The sequence below is a fragment of the Nelumbo nucifera genome, chromosome 3 (assembly GCF_055504915.1).
Source record: "Nelumbo nucifera cultivar China Antique chromosome 3, China Antique-T2T, whole genome shotgun sequence".
Classification (NCBI taxonomy): Eukaryota; Viridiplantae; Streptophyta; class Magnoliopsida; order Proteales; family Nelumbonaceae; genus Nelumbo; species Nelumbo nucifera.
Window position 1 is genome coordinate 104,370,816 of NC_142651.1, and position 12,911 is coordinate 104,383,726.

Here is a 12,911-nt window from a genome sequence, read left to right on the forward strand (position 1 = left end):
CAACACATAGCAAGACATTTGCCATGATCTCATAAATATAGGATATGTGTCACAATATATGAATGCCATGTGACAAAATTTGTGGCACATGACACAATATGTGACATTTTTATATTATAAAATTCTACAAATAGCAAGTTGTCACATGAAATTTATTATGTACAGTAAAACAATATGACGTAACCAATATTTACCAAATATCGTTTATGTTTTTAATCTCAAAAACTTGATTGAAAAACAATATTTTCCAAATAAAAAATCATATAATAAAAGCACAAAACATACTTAATTGAGCACAAAAGCATAAACTTATCCAAACATAACCTTAACTCTTCCAAGTCACGTTGTGAGAAGCAACATGAATTTTCCAACAAGGGAATCAGACTAATTTAATTACCACGTACTTTGCTAGCTTGTTGGTACTAATTAATAGATGGTAATTATACTTAACAATAATATGAATAAATGCATTTGTTCTATCAACATAACATGGTGATGTTGTCCAACTCTAGATGAGCATCAGATGAATGTCCATCAGAATGTCCTGATGAACTTGGATGAGCTGAGTTGGATTTAGCGACCTACGAGCTAGCATAGATAGTATTAGATATTGAGGTTAGGGATGTCAATTGGATTGGATTTGGTCCAATCCGATCCAATTTAATCTGAGGCCATTATAAATGGATAAGGTCCAATCCAATCCAATATTTAATGTTTTGGACCAATTTGAATCGATCCAATTCAATGTCTAAACTGTTCAATCTGTTCAAATTTATTTTGATTTAGATTGGTTTCAACCCAAACCTAGTTCATTGATACATATATTCTTATCTTATATCAATGGACCGATATTGGCTTAATCCAATCCAATTTAATATAAATTTGTTACGATGGGACCAGGTCCAATCCATTCTAATAAATGTCTTGGACCAGATTGGTCCAATCGAAAGCCAAAACCGGTCCATGGACACCCTTAATTGAGGGGATATGGTGGACGTGGGAACAGCTCGTTTGTAGATAGAGAGATGCGTGAGTGAACCGCAAACTAATTCCGGCCGTCATGCTCAGGACGGAATCAGAAGTCAAATCTCTTTCCTCCGAAAAGAAGTTGAAGCGCAATAGTTGGAACTTGGGAGGTTGTTGAGAGAAGAAGAATCCCGCGGTGAGGTTACATTACAATAAACATGGTTGAATTTGAGGGGAGATCGATGATGGACCGAATAAAAATAATAGAGTGACTATAAATAGATTTTGTGATGGCCTGCCTAGCTAAACGTACGACGTATAAATAATACTTGACTCCCGTCAAATCAAAGAAAGAAAAGAGAAGACAAGTGGTTTGAGATTGAGAACACAATGAAGATGAAGATGGGAGGAACTACTCTGCAGAAAGCTTTTATTCTCTTGGTTTCTTTATCTTTGTTGGGATTATACGCAGCCAATGGAGCACATTTGCGCCATGGTCACGGTCATCATGGTGGAAGGCATTTACAACATTCACATCATCATGCTTATGGCCGGCATTTACAACATTTACACCAGGGTTATGGTCGGCATTTACAACATCTTGAACGCCATGGGTATGGCCGAATTAACCGTTTCCGCTTCCAACAGGGTGGTGACGCCGGTACAATATTTAACGTCAAAAGTTTCGGGGCTAAGCCGGACGGCCGGACCGACAATGTTCAGGTTAGTGGAGATACGTATTACGTAGGTGTTTAATTATGTTCATATTATTTCAAGTGTTTCATCTGCATTTGGAAAGGCATGCAGATTTTATAATTACGTTTCAGAATTCAGAGTTTACTCTGAAAAATTTAAAATTCAACCGCGCAATAAGGAGATTTACATCGAAAATAAACATGTAAAGCAAAAAGAATTTTACACCGAAAACAAACGCAGCGGAAATGAATTGATCAAATTAATGATGTGATCGAGGTGGGTTTTATCAAATAAATGATGATGATGATGATAAAATGAAATTAATCATGTTCATGTGTGGGTGGGTGCAGGCATTTATGAAGACATGGAATGCAGCTTGCCAATCGGGGTCGAAAGCAACGGTCCTGATCCCTGACGGAGTATTTCTAGTCGGGCAGGTGATATTTGAAGGTCCATGCAAAAGCCCCATTGTTGTTCAAGTGAAGGGATATCTGAAAGCAGTGATAGATGTCAGCGATTACCCTTCTCCTGAATGGATTTCGTTTGAACACGTGAACGGCTTGACTGTTACAGGAGGAGGGACCTTAGATGGCCAAGGCAAAACCGACTGGAAGTATAATGACTGCAGCAAAAACGCCTACTGCCAGCTTCTTCCGTCGGTAACTAATTAATTAATATTAAACCCAGATAGATTGAGATGGCCGGTCGCCGGTCGCCGGCCGGTCGTTCATTGTTTTAACTTTTAACACTAAACTATTGGTGCAGTCTCTGAAATTAAACTCCGTCACCAACGGACAAGTTGGGCAGCTCAAGTTGCTGGATAGCAAAGCGTTCCATATGGTAATTTTAAAAGGCAAAAGCATTACGGTACAAGATCTCCAGATCTCTGCCCCTGAAGACAGCCCCAACACCGACGGCATTCATCTCAGTCGCTCCATTGATGTCACCATATCTAACGTCATCATCGGCACAGGCGATGACTGCATTTCCATCGGCCAAGGATCCAACAATGTCAACATCAACCAAGTCTACTGCGGCCCAGGACATGGCATCAGGTAATTAATTAATTCCCAAACTCTGTCGCTCTGGCTAGCTAGCTAACTAACAAGGAACAACCGATCGATCTGTGTCTATCTATACGCCATTAATTGCTTGTTTTATCACGGGACACAACAGCGTGGGCAGCCTTGGCAAGTACGACGACGAGCAGGACGTAAAAGGGGTCACTGTGAATAACTGCACTCTGGCAAACACACAGAATGGCCTGAGGATTAAAACCTGGCCAGGATCACCGCCGAGCCAAGCTTCAAGCATATTGTTTAAGAATGTCGTCATGAAGAATGTTCGGTACCCCATCATCATCGATCAACAATACTGTGCATCGACGTCTCACTGCAGTAACACTAATCCCTCCAACGTAAAGCTTAGCGACATTCGATACCAGAATATCAGAGGCACCTCATCGTCACAGGTTGCAGTCAAGATCAACTGCAGCCCAGCGGTGCCCTGCAAAGGTATTCAACTGTTCGACGTCAATTTAAAGTACGAACCCGGAACCAACGACGCGGGCCGTGATACGGCTGCCATGGCCACATGTTCTTATGCACAAATAGGCTACGGGGGGATACAGAATCCACAGCCTTGTAGATAGTTGCTCTCTGCAAACGGGGCTTTGAAGCTGCAAGCAATTAATAATTAAGTGGCGAGATCACGGCGACGGGAAAATGTTCAATGCTCCGATCGACAAAGTGAAATCGCCATTTTTACGTCCGACACTGCAGCTTCCATCACACGATTTCAACAATACGCACCACATTAACTATTTATTACTTTATTAGAACTTGCTCTTCTCTATTGTAAAGTATTAGTGTGTGGATGTATACATTTCTCGCCTTTTGGCTAAGATCGTGTGTTGATGTAAAATAGTGTCATCAATAAATTAAATGACTCTTGTCCCGTTTGTTTATCTGGAAATTTGATTTTCCCATTTTCCAAGTGGTTTATAAAATAGTTTGCCCCATTATATTTGACCTTTTATTATATTAATTATTTAGGAATCAAATCAAAAGAAAATGAATAAGTGAATTTATTTACTTGCGTAAATACAATTACCCAGGTAAGTATGAAATTTAGAAACAAATGGGAACTAAATAAAAGGAAAGTGGGTCGGTACTCTATAAAGAAGTTAAAACTCGTATAGATGATCGGCGGCAACAACGCTGGACCTCTGCTTTTGCAACCCATTAAGGTTCAGGTACTCTAAAACAAGTCCAACTAGAGCAAAGAAGAAGAAGCACTCAGGAACCGAAAGAGGTTTTGAACTCAAATTTTTAATTGATCTCAAGAGGGGAGACAAATCTGGACATTAGAGGGCTAAACGCGATATTCATTGGGTAGTCGGTTCTACGGTTAATGCCACTGGGAGTTGGGGATTACCGACATGCATCCACTTCACACCCAGGATGGGCGTCGGTGTCGAATGTCAATGTGTTGACAAAGCATTATGTAATGGGTCTGTTGCAAGTGTTAATCATATGAATGACTGAACCATACTAGATGATTGGACAAAATTTCAAAAATTTACTACTCCTTCTAAGAATCGAATTCCCTCTGTTTTGCAAAACTACAACTTTTAGGATAGGTCATGCACTGAACCAAACCAAATTTGAAATCAAACATAAAGGGAGATTTGTACCTGATACAGATACCACAAATGCATATCCCAATGTGAAAATTCATGCTCAAATCAGTCATAAAACCAGCATCCACTGAAGATGACCCAGTGTATAGGTGAAGCTGATTCAGCAACACCGTTTTCAACAAAATTGCAATCCAACTGTTCGGATCAAACTAGGGAATGTGAGTCTGAAATTCTTCTAAATTTTTCTCGCAAAAATTGGAAGAAAATTGTTCTCTATTAGTCCTTAAAAGCCTATGTCGTGATAGGATTTCATGAAAGACAAAAGAGAAGAAGAAAAAACAAGAGAGAGTGGTCTTCTAGTCTGGTTCGCCCTCTTCTTTTTTTATCTTCTTATGGAGCACTCTCCTAATCAAATTAGGAGATTATCCAAATTTAATTTGGATCGGGACTCTATTAAGAAATAAGCCTTATCCATTTAAGATGATGGATGCTCCAAACCCATTTCCAGACCTAAACTTGATCCAGAGCACATGACAATTGTCATGTGACAGTTTACTTAATCTTATTAATTATAGGTCTTAGGCCTATTTCCTTTAAAGGCTCACAACCCAAGGTGTTGCATGGGCAATTTAGGCCGGATTTGTATGGCATGGGACCCCACAATGATCTCACATAAGTTCACATGGATTCAAATTATACTCTATGAAAAAGCTTAGTTGAATTTACTACTAAACACAGTGAACCCCTGAGCACATCACTATGGGTTCAATATTGGCTCAACATTTAGACCTAAATGATCATTGAATTCAGTCATCCTATGAAAATCCAAGGATAATGGACTTAAGTAAGATAAAGCTCATTAAGTAATCAACATTATAATGGTCAATTACACTTAACCTCTCGGCCCATAATGATCACAACATTGCCCGATAAAGAAGGACATTTCCCCTATCTACAATGTATAGTGTCACACTCTATGTTTGGATAAATCCCATTTATTAAAACCTTTTGCAAACATTATCATTCACTTTGTCTAAATATATAATATATATATTTGTTATTTATTTTTTATAAAAAACATGTATATATGATGAAAATAATTAAAAAATACTTGTACTTTTTGTTTTTACTTTATTTAAATTAGTATATTTTAATTTTCATTTAATAATTTATTATTTAAAAAAAACAGGTCGGATCAATCAGATCCGAAGATCCGATTTACCAATAGGATTCAAATTCAAATTGAGTCCTATTTGATGTGATCAAATCTTCGAATCGGATCGGAGCTAACATGACAATGTTGCTGATTCAAATCCGATCTGATACGTTTACATCCCTACTTATTTGCGTTTGGAAAATAAACCCAAATAAATACTTATTAGAGAAGCCCAAATTATGAGCTTATTTTTAAGTGATTTCCTTTCTGGCCTATCTTGGCCAGCCATGTCATTTTAAAAATACCTATTAGTACTTTTTCATCAAACATTCATGAACACTTAATAGAATGAATTTATTTTTAAGCATTTACTTAATAAGCACTCATTTTTCAAATAAACACTCCCAAACACTGCTTTAATGGATTAAAATGGCACGTGAGATGACTTACTAACATTGGAAGATAACCATTTGATACAATCAGCCATGTGTTGAGAAAGTGATTATTGAACCAGCCTCTAGTGCTGATGATGGTGGTGTTGCTCCAGCTGTACATATTCAATCACCAAAAGAGGTGTTATAAACCATTGACATGCTAGACGCTAATTATAGGCCATGGTCCAAAAAAGAAAGGGCCACGCAAGGCATTTTGATCAATTTCCCGTGCTAGTTTGGCTGCAACTTGGGTCAGATTTGCCCAAATCCAATCCAAAAATGACATGTTGGGTTAGATTAATGATTGGATTAGGCTTAGGGTTGAATTTTATGAACCCAACATCACTTTGCGTTAGGTTAGGATTAAACCCCCGCACTCAGATTTTTATGCTGTGTTTGGTTTGAAATAAAAAGGTAGTAAAATGAAGGCAAAGGCAACTTGACCCAACCCAATTTTTAACTATCTTTTCTTTCAAACTATACACATAGCCTTAATGTATATCAAAATATGTGATCACGTGGTCCAGATATATGTAATCATTTTTTATTTGCTTTAAACCTCAAACATTAATAATCCTAACGTTTTATTGGGAGAGGGAAAAGTTGGTCAATGGGATTTTAGTTCTCATTGATCAAGAATTCCATGTTCATTTTTCATATTTATGTGGGGACCAGAGAATGTTTATTTTCCTGTGTATCTGGGTAAGTGATACCCATCTCCTAGGTGGATAAATAACTTTCCCACCTAGGGAAAAACTGCTAACATTTGAATGGGGCAAAAATGCCCCTTTTAATAATGGATTTTTATGATTAAAATGGTCATTACCTTATTTACCTAAAAAATAAAAGAACATGGATAAATGCACTTACCCAAATAAGTGCTTCCCAAGAAAAAGTTACCCAGATAAATGCATTTACATGGGTAAATAACTTACCAAAAAGCGAACGGGGTCTTAATTTTTTCTTCAAACTCTTTTCTTCTTGGCTTATTCCTACTGCACTATGCCTAAGTATCTCACAAGTTGCTTCCGCACACTTTCCTCTTAGTTGTTGCCTCAGATTACCCTCACCAGTTGCCATTGCTTGATGTATTAACATTTTTTTCTTTTTTTAGACCCTTAAGATTGTATTTGATTTGAAAAAAAAAAATACAAAGAAAGAAAGGGAAATGCAAAAAAATCTGAACAAACCTTATATATGTTTTTCTTTTCTTTTTCTACTTTTTGTTTCAAACCAAACACAGCCTAAGTTTACTCAAGTGGAGGAATCACCACCTTAAATTTTATTAACCACTATCAATAGGGAGGAAGAAAATCATAGGGGAATATGTAGGAGTTAATATTACCTACGAGCAACATTGAAGGACAACTCAGCGACTCCCAGTGATTATTGAGCACACCAGTGTGTAGTGAAAAAGATAAAATATCACATCAAACCGGTACCTGATTAATACACCTGCGTATTCAAAAATCACTGGTGGGTCGTTGAACTGTTCTGCGATGCTAGTCGAGGGTAATCTTTTCATAAGATGTAGCCCACCTTCCTCCAGAGCCCAACAAATCAGCACACATCCTCGTCATTTCAACTCAACCCCAAAAAAGACAAAGATAAGTACAAATTCGTACAATTAATACAAAACAATGTATCACCTTATCACTGCTCTCAACTCTCAATCTCTCACCTTACCATTAAGGGTGTCAATGGACCGGTTTTGGATTGGACCCAGTTCAGTATAAAATCAATTTTGGATGGATTAGACGGACCAATATGACAGATTGGATTGGACCAATTTGGTCCAAAATATTTATTAGATTGGATTGGACCTGATCAATCGTAACAAATTTATATTGGATTGTTGGATGAAGCCAATATCTGGTCCATTAATACAAGATAAGAATATATATGTTAATGGATCGGGTTTGGGTTGAAACCAATCTAAATTAAAATGAATTTGAACATATTGGATGGTCCAGACATTGAATTGGACTGGTCCAAATTGGTCCAAAAACATTCATTGGATTGGATTGGACCTGATCCATTTATATTGGACTCACATTGGACTGGATTGGACTGGACCAAATCCAGTCCAATTGACACCCCTACTTCCCACTGTTCTCAGTTCTCAGTCACTCATCTTGCCACTGCTATAAAAGTGTCAACAAAGATCAAAGCATCCATCTCTTATTGCATGCTTATTTTTATTTTTGTCGTACAAATTGCAATGAAAATCAAAATATTATTGTTCCCTTTTATTACTTCAGGGGCATTCTTTTTCTAGATTTTAAGAGTGGGGAAAGCTGGTCAATGGAATTTTGATTCCCATTGACCAAGAATCCTATGTTCTTTTTCATATTTATGTGGGGACCAGGGAAAATTTATTTTCCTGAGTATCACTTACTCGGATAAGTGGTACCCATCTCCTAGGTGGGTAAATAACTTTCCCACCTGGGAGAAAATTACCAACACTTGAATGGGACAAAAATGTCCCTTTTAATAATATATTTTTATGGTTAAAATGGTCATCGCCTTATTTATATGAAAAATAAAAGAACATGGGTAAATACACTTACCCAGGTAAGTCTTTCCTAAAAAACACTTGCTTGGATAAATAACTTACCAAAAAATAAACGGGGCCTTAATGGATATCAACAACAGCTTCGAATTGGATCAGGTTGGGATAGGGTTGAGGAATCAAGGATTTTAGGTCGGGCTAGGGTCAGAGTCGAAACCTTCAACATAGCATCCAGATGTTCTAAGAGTAAAAATGTGTTCCAGCTCATTGCTCGATATGAAACAATTGCCAGTGGTTCTGGAATTTTAAACCACCCCAAAATATTGTGTTCTAGAATATCAAAGAACCATTATTTGTTGAGGTTATTGAATAGTTTTTTATTGTTTAACACGCCTTTCAAATAAAAGTTTATTGTGCTTAAGGTGTGGATAAGCATAGGTCTGCCCATCCATGTCTTGCCCTTAAACTTAATCTGTTATAATAGAGACAACAAGGATCAAGCACTAGATCACTTAGTCAAAACAACTCTGACATCATCTCAAGAAACTATTCAAACTTACCACGTAACCACAATACCGAACTTGTAGTGTATTCCAAATCCAAAGCATACCATTTCAAACTCAACACAAAGGGGCGTAGTAGACTGGAATGCACCACACTTCTATTATCACAGTACTTAACACATCCTTAGTCTAAATAGACATGCAGTTGTCAGTTCAAAATTTTAGGAGCTCAGATCCATTCATACGGAACATTGGCGTGTCAATCATGAATAGTTAAGTAATCCGTTAAACATAAGCCTGTTATTCACGGGCGCCCAACTTTACACTATCTCAGACTTGAGCTTTCCGTCGGATCCATTAGAATTTTGATAAAAGCCAAATTCAAACCCGGCCATGAACAGGTCTAATTAAACACAGTGGCGAGCAACAGATCTAGTTGGATAAGATAGCTGGCTGAATTGAATGGTTAGTTGGGCCGGTTGATCCACTGCTTAGACACTTAATGGTCTTAGAGATCTCTAGGGTTTCAGATTTCAAAAAGAAAAATCCCTGATAAATCTAGACCCTTATCCATCTTGTTGAACTATTTATTAATCGGCAAGACTGTGTGTTATTTTCCTTTAAATATTGTATCTATTGATAGTTAATATGTCAGTATGTATGTATAACAAAGTGTTAAACAAGTGATTTACCTCGATAATGGTTAATAAAATTTAAGGTGGTTGCACTTGCATCTAGAGTTAACTTTTATAAATGAAAAAAATAAAAAGTGATTTACCTTTTGTCATATTTTTTTTTTCAAAATATTTGTTGGTTTTCATGTTTTTATGTGTTCATTGTACAATTTTAATTATAAGATTTGGGTCATTGGGTTGATTCCATAGTCAGATTTATTACACCTGAGACCTGAACCCATCTCCTGATGACATTGGCAGAAGAAGGTAGCTCCACTTTATACTCTCTCCCCATACCTCGAAGATAAAGAGGAATCTGGTTGCTGCGGTGTTACCTACATCCAAACTACTTTTGGCATCTTGGAAAGTCTCTCTAATTGAGAGAAACAATTCCAATTAACTAGCTTTCAAAAAGCTAGGATATATGTAGAGAGTAAGCATTCCAGGTAGGCAAAGTGTTTGGAAATTAAAGGGATTCCCCACTAACTGCTTATTACAACACAGTCAATATTGATCCAACCTCTACTCATTACGTCTAGTTTAAATTCATGGCACCTGTCCACAACTTTTTTTCCTTTTCTATTTGAATGCAAATCTTGGTTTGCGATCCATGCAACTATTGGTTTTCTTTGGCTTTATTTGAATAGAGATTCTCTTCTATATATTGAGGAGAGTTGGAGAAAAGGTAAAGGCATGGTTAGGGTTAGGGGTGTCAATTGGACTGGATTTGATGTAGTTTAGTATGAGTTCATTACTGAAGGCAGATTAGGTCCAATCCAACCCGATGAATACTTTAGACCATTTTGGACCAGTCCAATTCATTGTCTACACCATCCAATCTGTTCAATTTGGTTTTAATTTAGATTGGTTCCAACTCAAACCTGATTCATTGACACCTATGTCCTTATCTTCTATCGATGGGCCAAATATTGGTTCAATCCAACCTAATAAATACCTTGAACCATGCATTAAGTTTGGACTGGTTCAGTTCAATATGTTTTATTGATCTATCCAATCTGTCCAAATTGATTTTGATTTCGACAGGGTCTAATCCAAAACCGGTCCATTGACACCCCTAGTTGGGGTGGCCACAAATCCCATTATTTAATTTTTGACCATAATTTACCATCCAATTGGTGGTTGGGGTTCAGGTGCTATATGTTTGGTTGATAGAAATTAATATAGCTCTCCCATTTTCTATCAAGCCAAACACAGCATTAGGGTTGATTGAGGGAAAAGCCACATAGGAATATTCCTTCCTCATCAATGGGTTATGTAAGGACCACTACCCTATACCCTCCTAATATTCAGTAGGTAAAGACCAAGATTGGGAAGAAGGTGAAACAATAACACTCTGCATTCATCTATAAAAGACACCATGAGCCAACACACACTCCTTGCACCTTGAAAGAGATACTCTGATTTATCTCTGCATAGTTTGAATATTAGAATGGCACCAGGCCGATCCGATCTTGTGAAACTAGGGAAGGAGGCCTTTGACATGTTGGATTATGTTGGAGGTGGTGGCCGGAAGAGAATGGTTGCTCAACCCGCAGCAGCAGCTTCTGCTGCTGTGGGAGGTGGCTCCTCTCTTGCTGTTCCAGCAGCCCAATCACCAGATGAGATAATAGACTGCAGACTGTCGGCAAAGGAGTATGGTAGAGTTCAGATTATGGACTTTGGTCCAAGAAACGGGCCTCACGGTCGCAAGGCTTATTGAATTCTCCTTGTTGGTCATGTTATCTTCTCCTACCTATATATATATGTAGTAGTGCCTCCTCATAGATTACATAGTGCTGTAATATTGTATCAGTTATGTGTATAATCAAAACTATATTGTGTCAGTTATGTGTAATATTTGTTCTCTCTCTCTCTCTAAGAAGGCCCAATTATACAAATACCAAAAAGTTGTGTTTATCTTAGAAAGGTTCAACTGTATAATATTAATCCATACATTTAATTTAGGTCATCAAAGTGGTCTCTTAGGTTTAGTACATTAATTTCAACCATCCAGATGATGTATTAAAACTTAATTAATTTTGACCAATCAAAACCCACTTATGAATTTCGATAAATAGCATCTGATTTATGATTCCAGTTGATTGGTCAAGAGTTTTTCGGATATGATATCTTTTCCGTATCATAGCTGAACCCATGAAACTATTATCAAAACAATGCAAAAGTTTAGGCTACTAAAATGGACTTCTGCCGCAAAAGAATTGATCTCAGTCACCCAGGCAATTAATGTACCAATATTTTGATTCATCTTGGCTATTCAAGTAAAGCAGCAGGTTTTATAAGAAAAAAAAAAAAAAAAAGCCAAATTAAATAAAGTGATAGATGTACCGAATAACACCTAAGATTTAGGCCTAAAAATAGAATTCTAAAGAGTCAAGATCAGTCAACTAATTTAACCGTTCAAATGATGTCATGATAGTTCGTTTGATTCATTGATCTTGGAAGACCATTTTAGTGGCTTAGATCTACTATTGGGTACCAAAAGATTGGCTAAATCAGTCGAATTCCTATGACAGGGAGATTGGTATTTCAGTATTCCATTTTATTCAACACTACCCCCTCATGGAGCATTCAGTTGTTTAGAAGTTGAAACAAGCCACATCACTTAGTCTCTCCTTTTGGGGGGATTCGGTGCAGTGGTGTTGTGTTGCCGTAGCATTTTAGGTTGATCCATATAAATTTGTGATAGATTTTTCTATTTGAAATGTTTTGAAAACGTTCTGGATTGGTCAATACAAATTGTTATTTTTTTTTTAGTCTCAAATTTTATTCTAAGTGGAGGGGTGGCAGGGGAAGACTTTTTAGATACAAATTGTGATAGATTTTTTAGTCTCAAATTTTGAAAACGTTCTGGATTGGTCAATACAAATTTTATTAACCATTTTGAAAAAGAAAATTTGTAATAACAGGGGAAGACTTAACTCACCTTGCCCCATAACCTAATCATACATAGCTCTCCCTCATTATCTCAGGCCCACCCAATAAAAGAAAAAGCAAAAAAGCCTAACAAAAACTTGTAATAACAGGGGAAGACTTAACCCACCTTGCCCCATAACCCAATCATACATAGCTCTCCCTCACTATCTCAGGCCCACCCAATAAAAGAAAAAGCAAAAAAGCCTAACAAAAACTTATAATAACAGGGGAAGACTTAACCCACCTTGCCCCATAACCCAATCATACATAGCTCTCCCTCACTATCTCAGGCCCACCCAATAAAAGAAAAAGCAAAAAAGCCTAACAAAAACTTATAATAACAGGGGAAGACTTAACCCACCTTGCCCCATAGCCCAATCATACATAGCTCTCCC

At 37.2% G+C, this 12,911-nt stretch overlaps 1 protein-coding gene across 1 annotated transcript; it reads left to right on the forward strand.

The window, feature by feature from the left end:
- The first annotated feature begins 1,301 nt into the window (after positions 1-1,301).
- LOC104599054 (exopolygalacturonase-like) lies at positions 1,302-3,636 on the forward strand. The gene is made up of 4 exons (XM_010261422.3): positions 1,302-1,689; positions 2,013-2,321; positions 2,428-2,717; positions 2,839-3,636. The coding sequence occupies exons 1-4, from the start codon at positions 1,357-1,359 to the stop codon at positions 3,311-3,313; spliced, it is 1,407 nt and encodes a 468-aa protein (XP_010259724.3). The 5' UTR covers positions 1,302-1,356; the 3' UTR covers positions 3,314-3,636.
- Positions 3,637-12,911: the final 9,275 nt, after the last annotated feature.

What these genes read in the sequence shown, in the direction of transcription:
- LOC104599054 (XM_010261422.3), top strand. Translation starts at nt 1,357, where the DNA reads ATGAAGATGAAGATGGGAGGAACTACTCTGCAGAAAGCTTTTATTCTC. An exon ending in GCCGGACCGACAATGTTCAG is followed by an intron (nt 1,690 to 2,012) that starts GTTAGTGGAGAT and finishes GGGTGGGTGCAG; the next exon opens with GCATTTATGAAGACATGGAA. An exon ending in GGCCCAGGACATGGCATCAG is followed by an intron (nt 2,718 to 2,838) that starts GTAATTAATTAA and finishes GGGACACAACAG; the next exon opens with CGTGGGCAGCCTTGGCAAGT.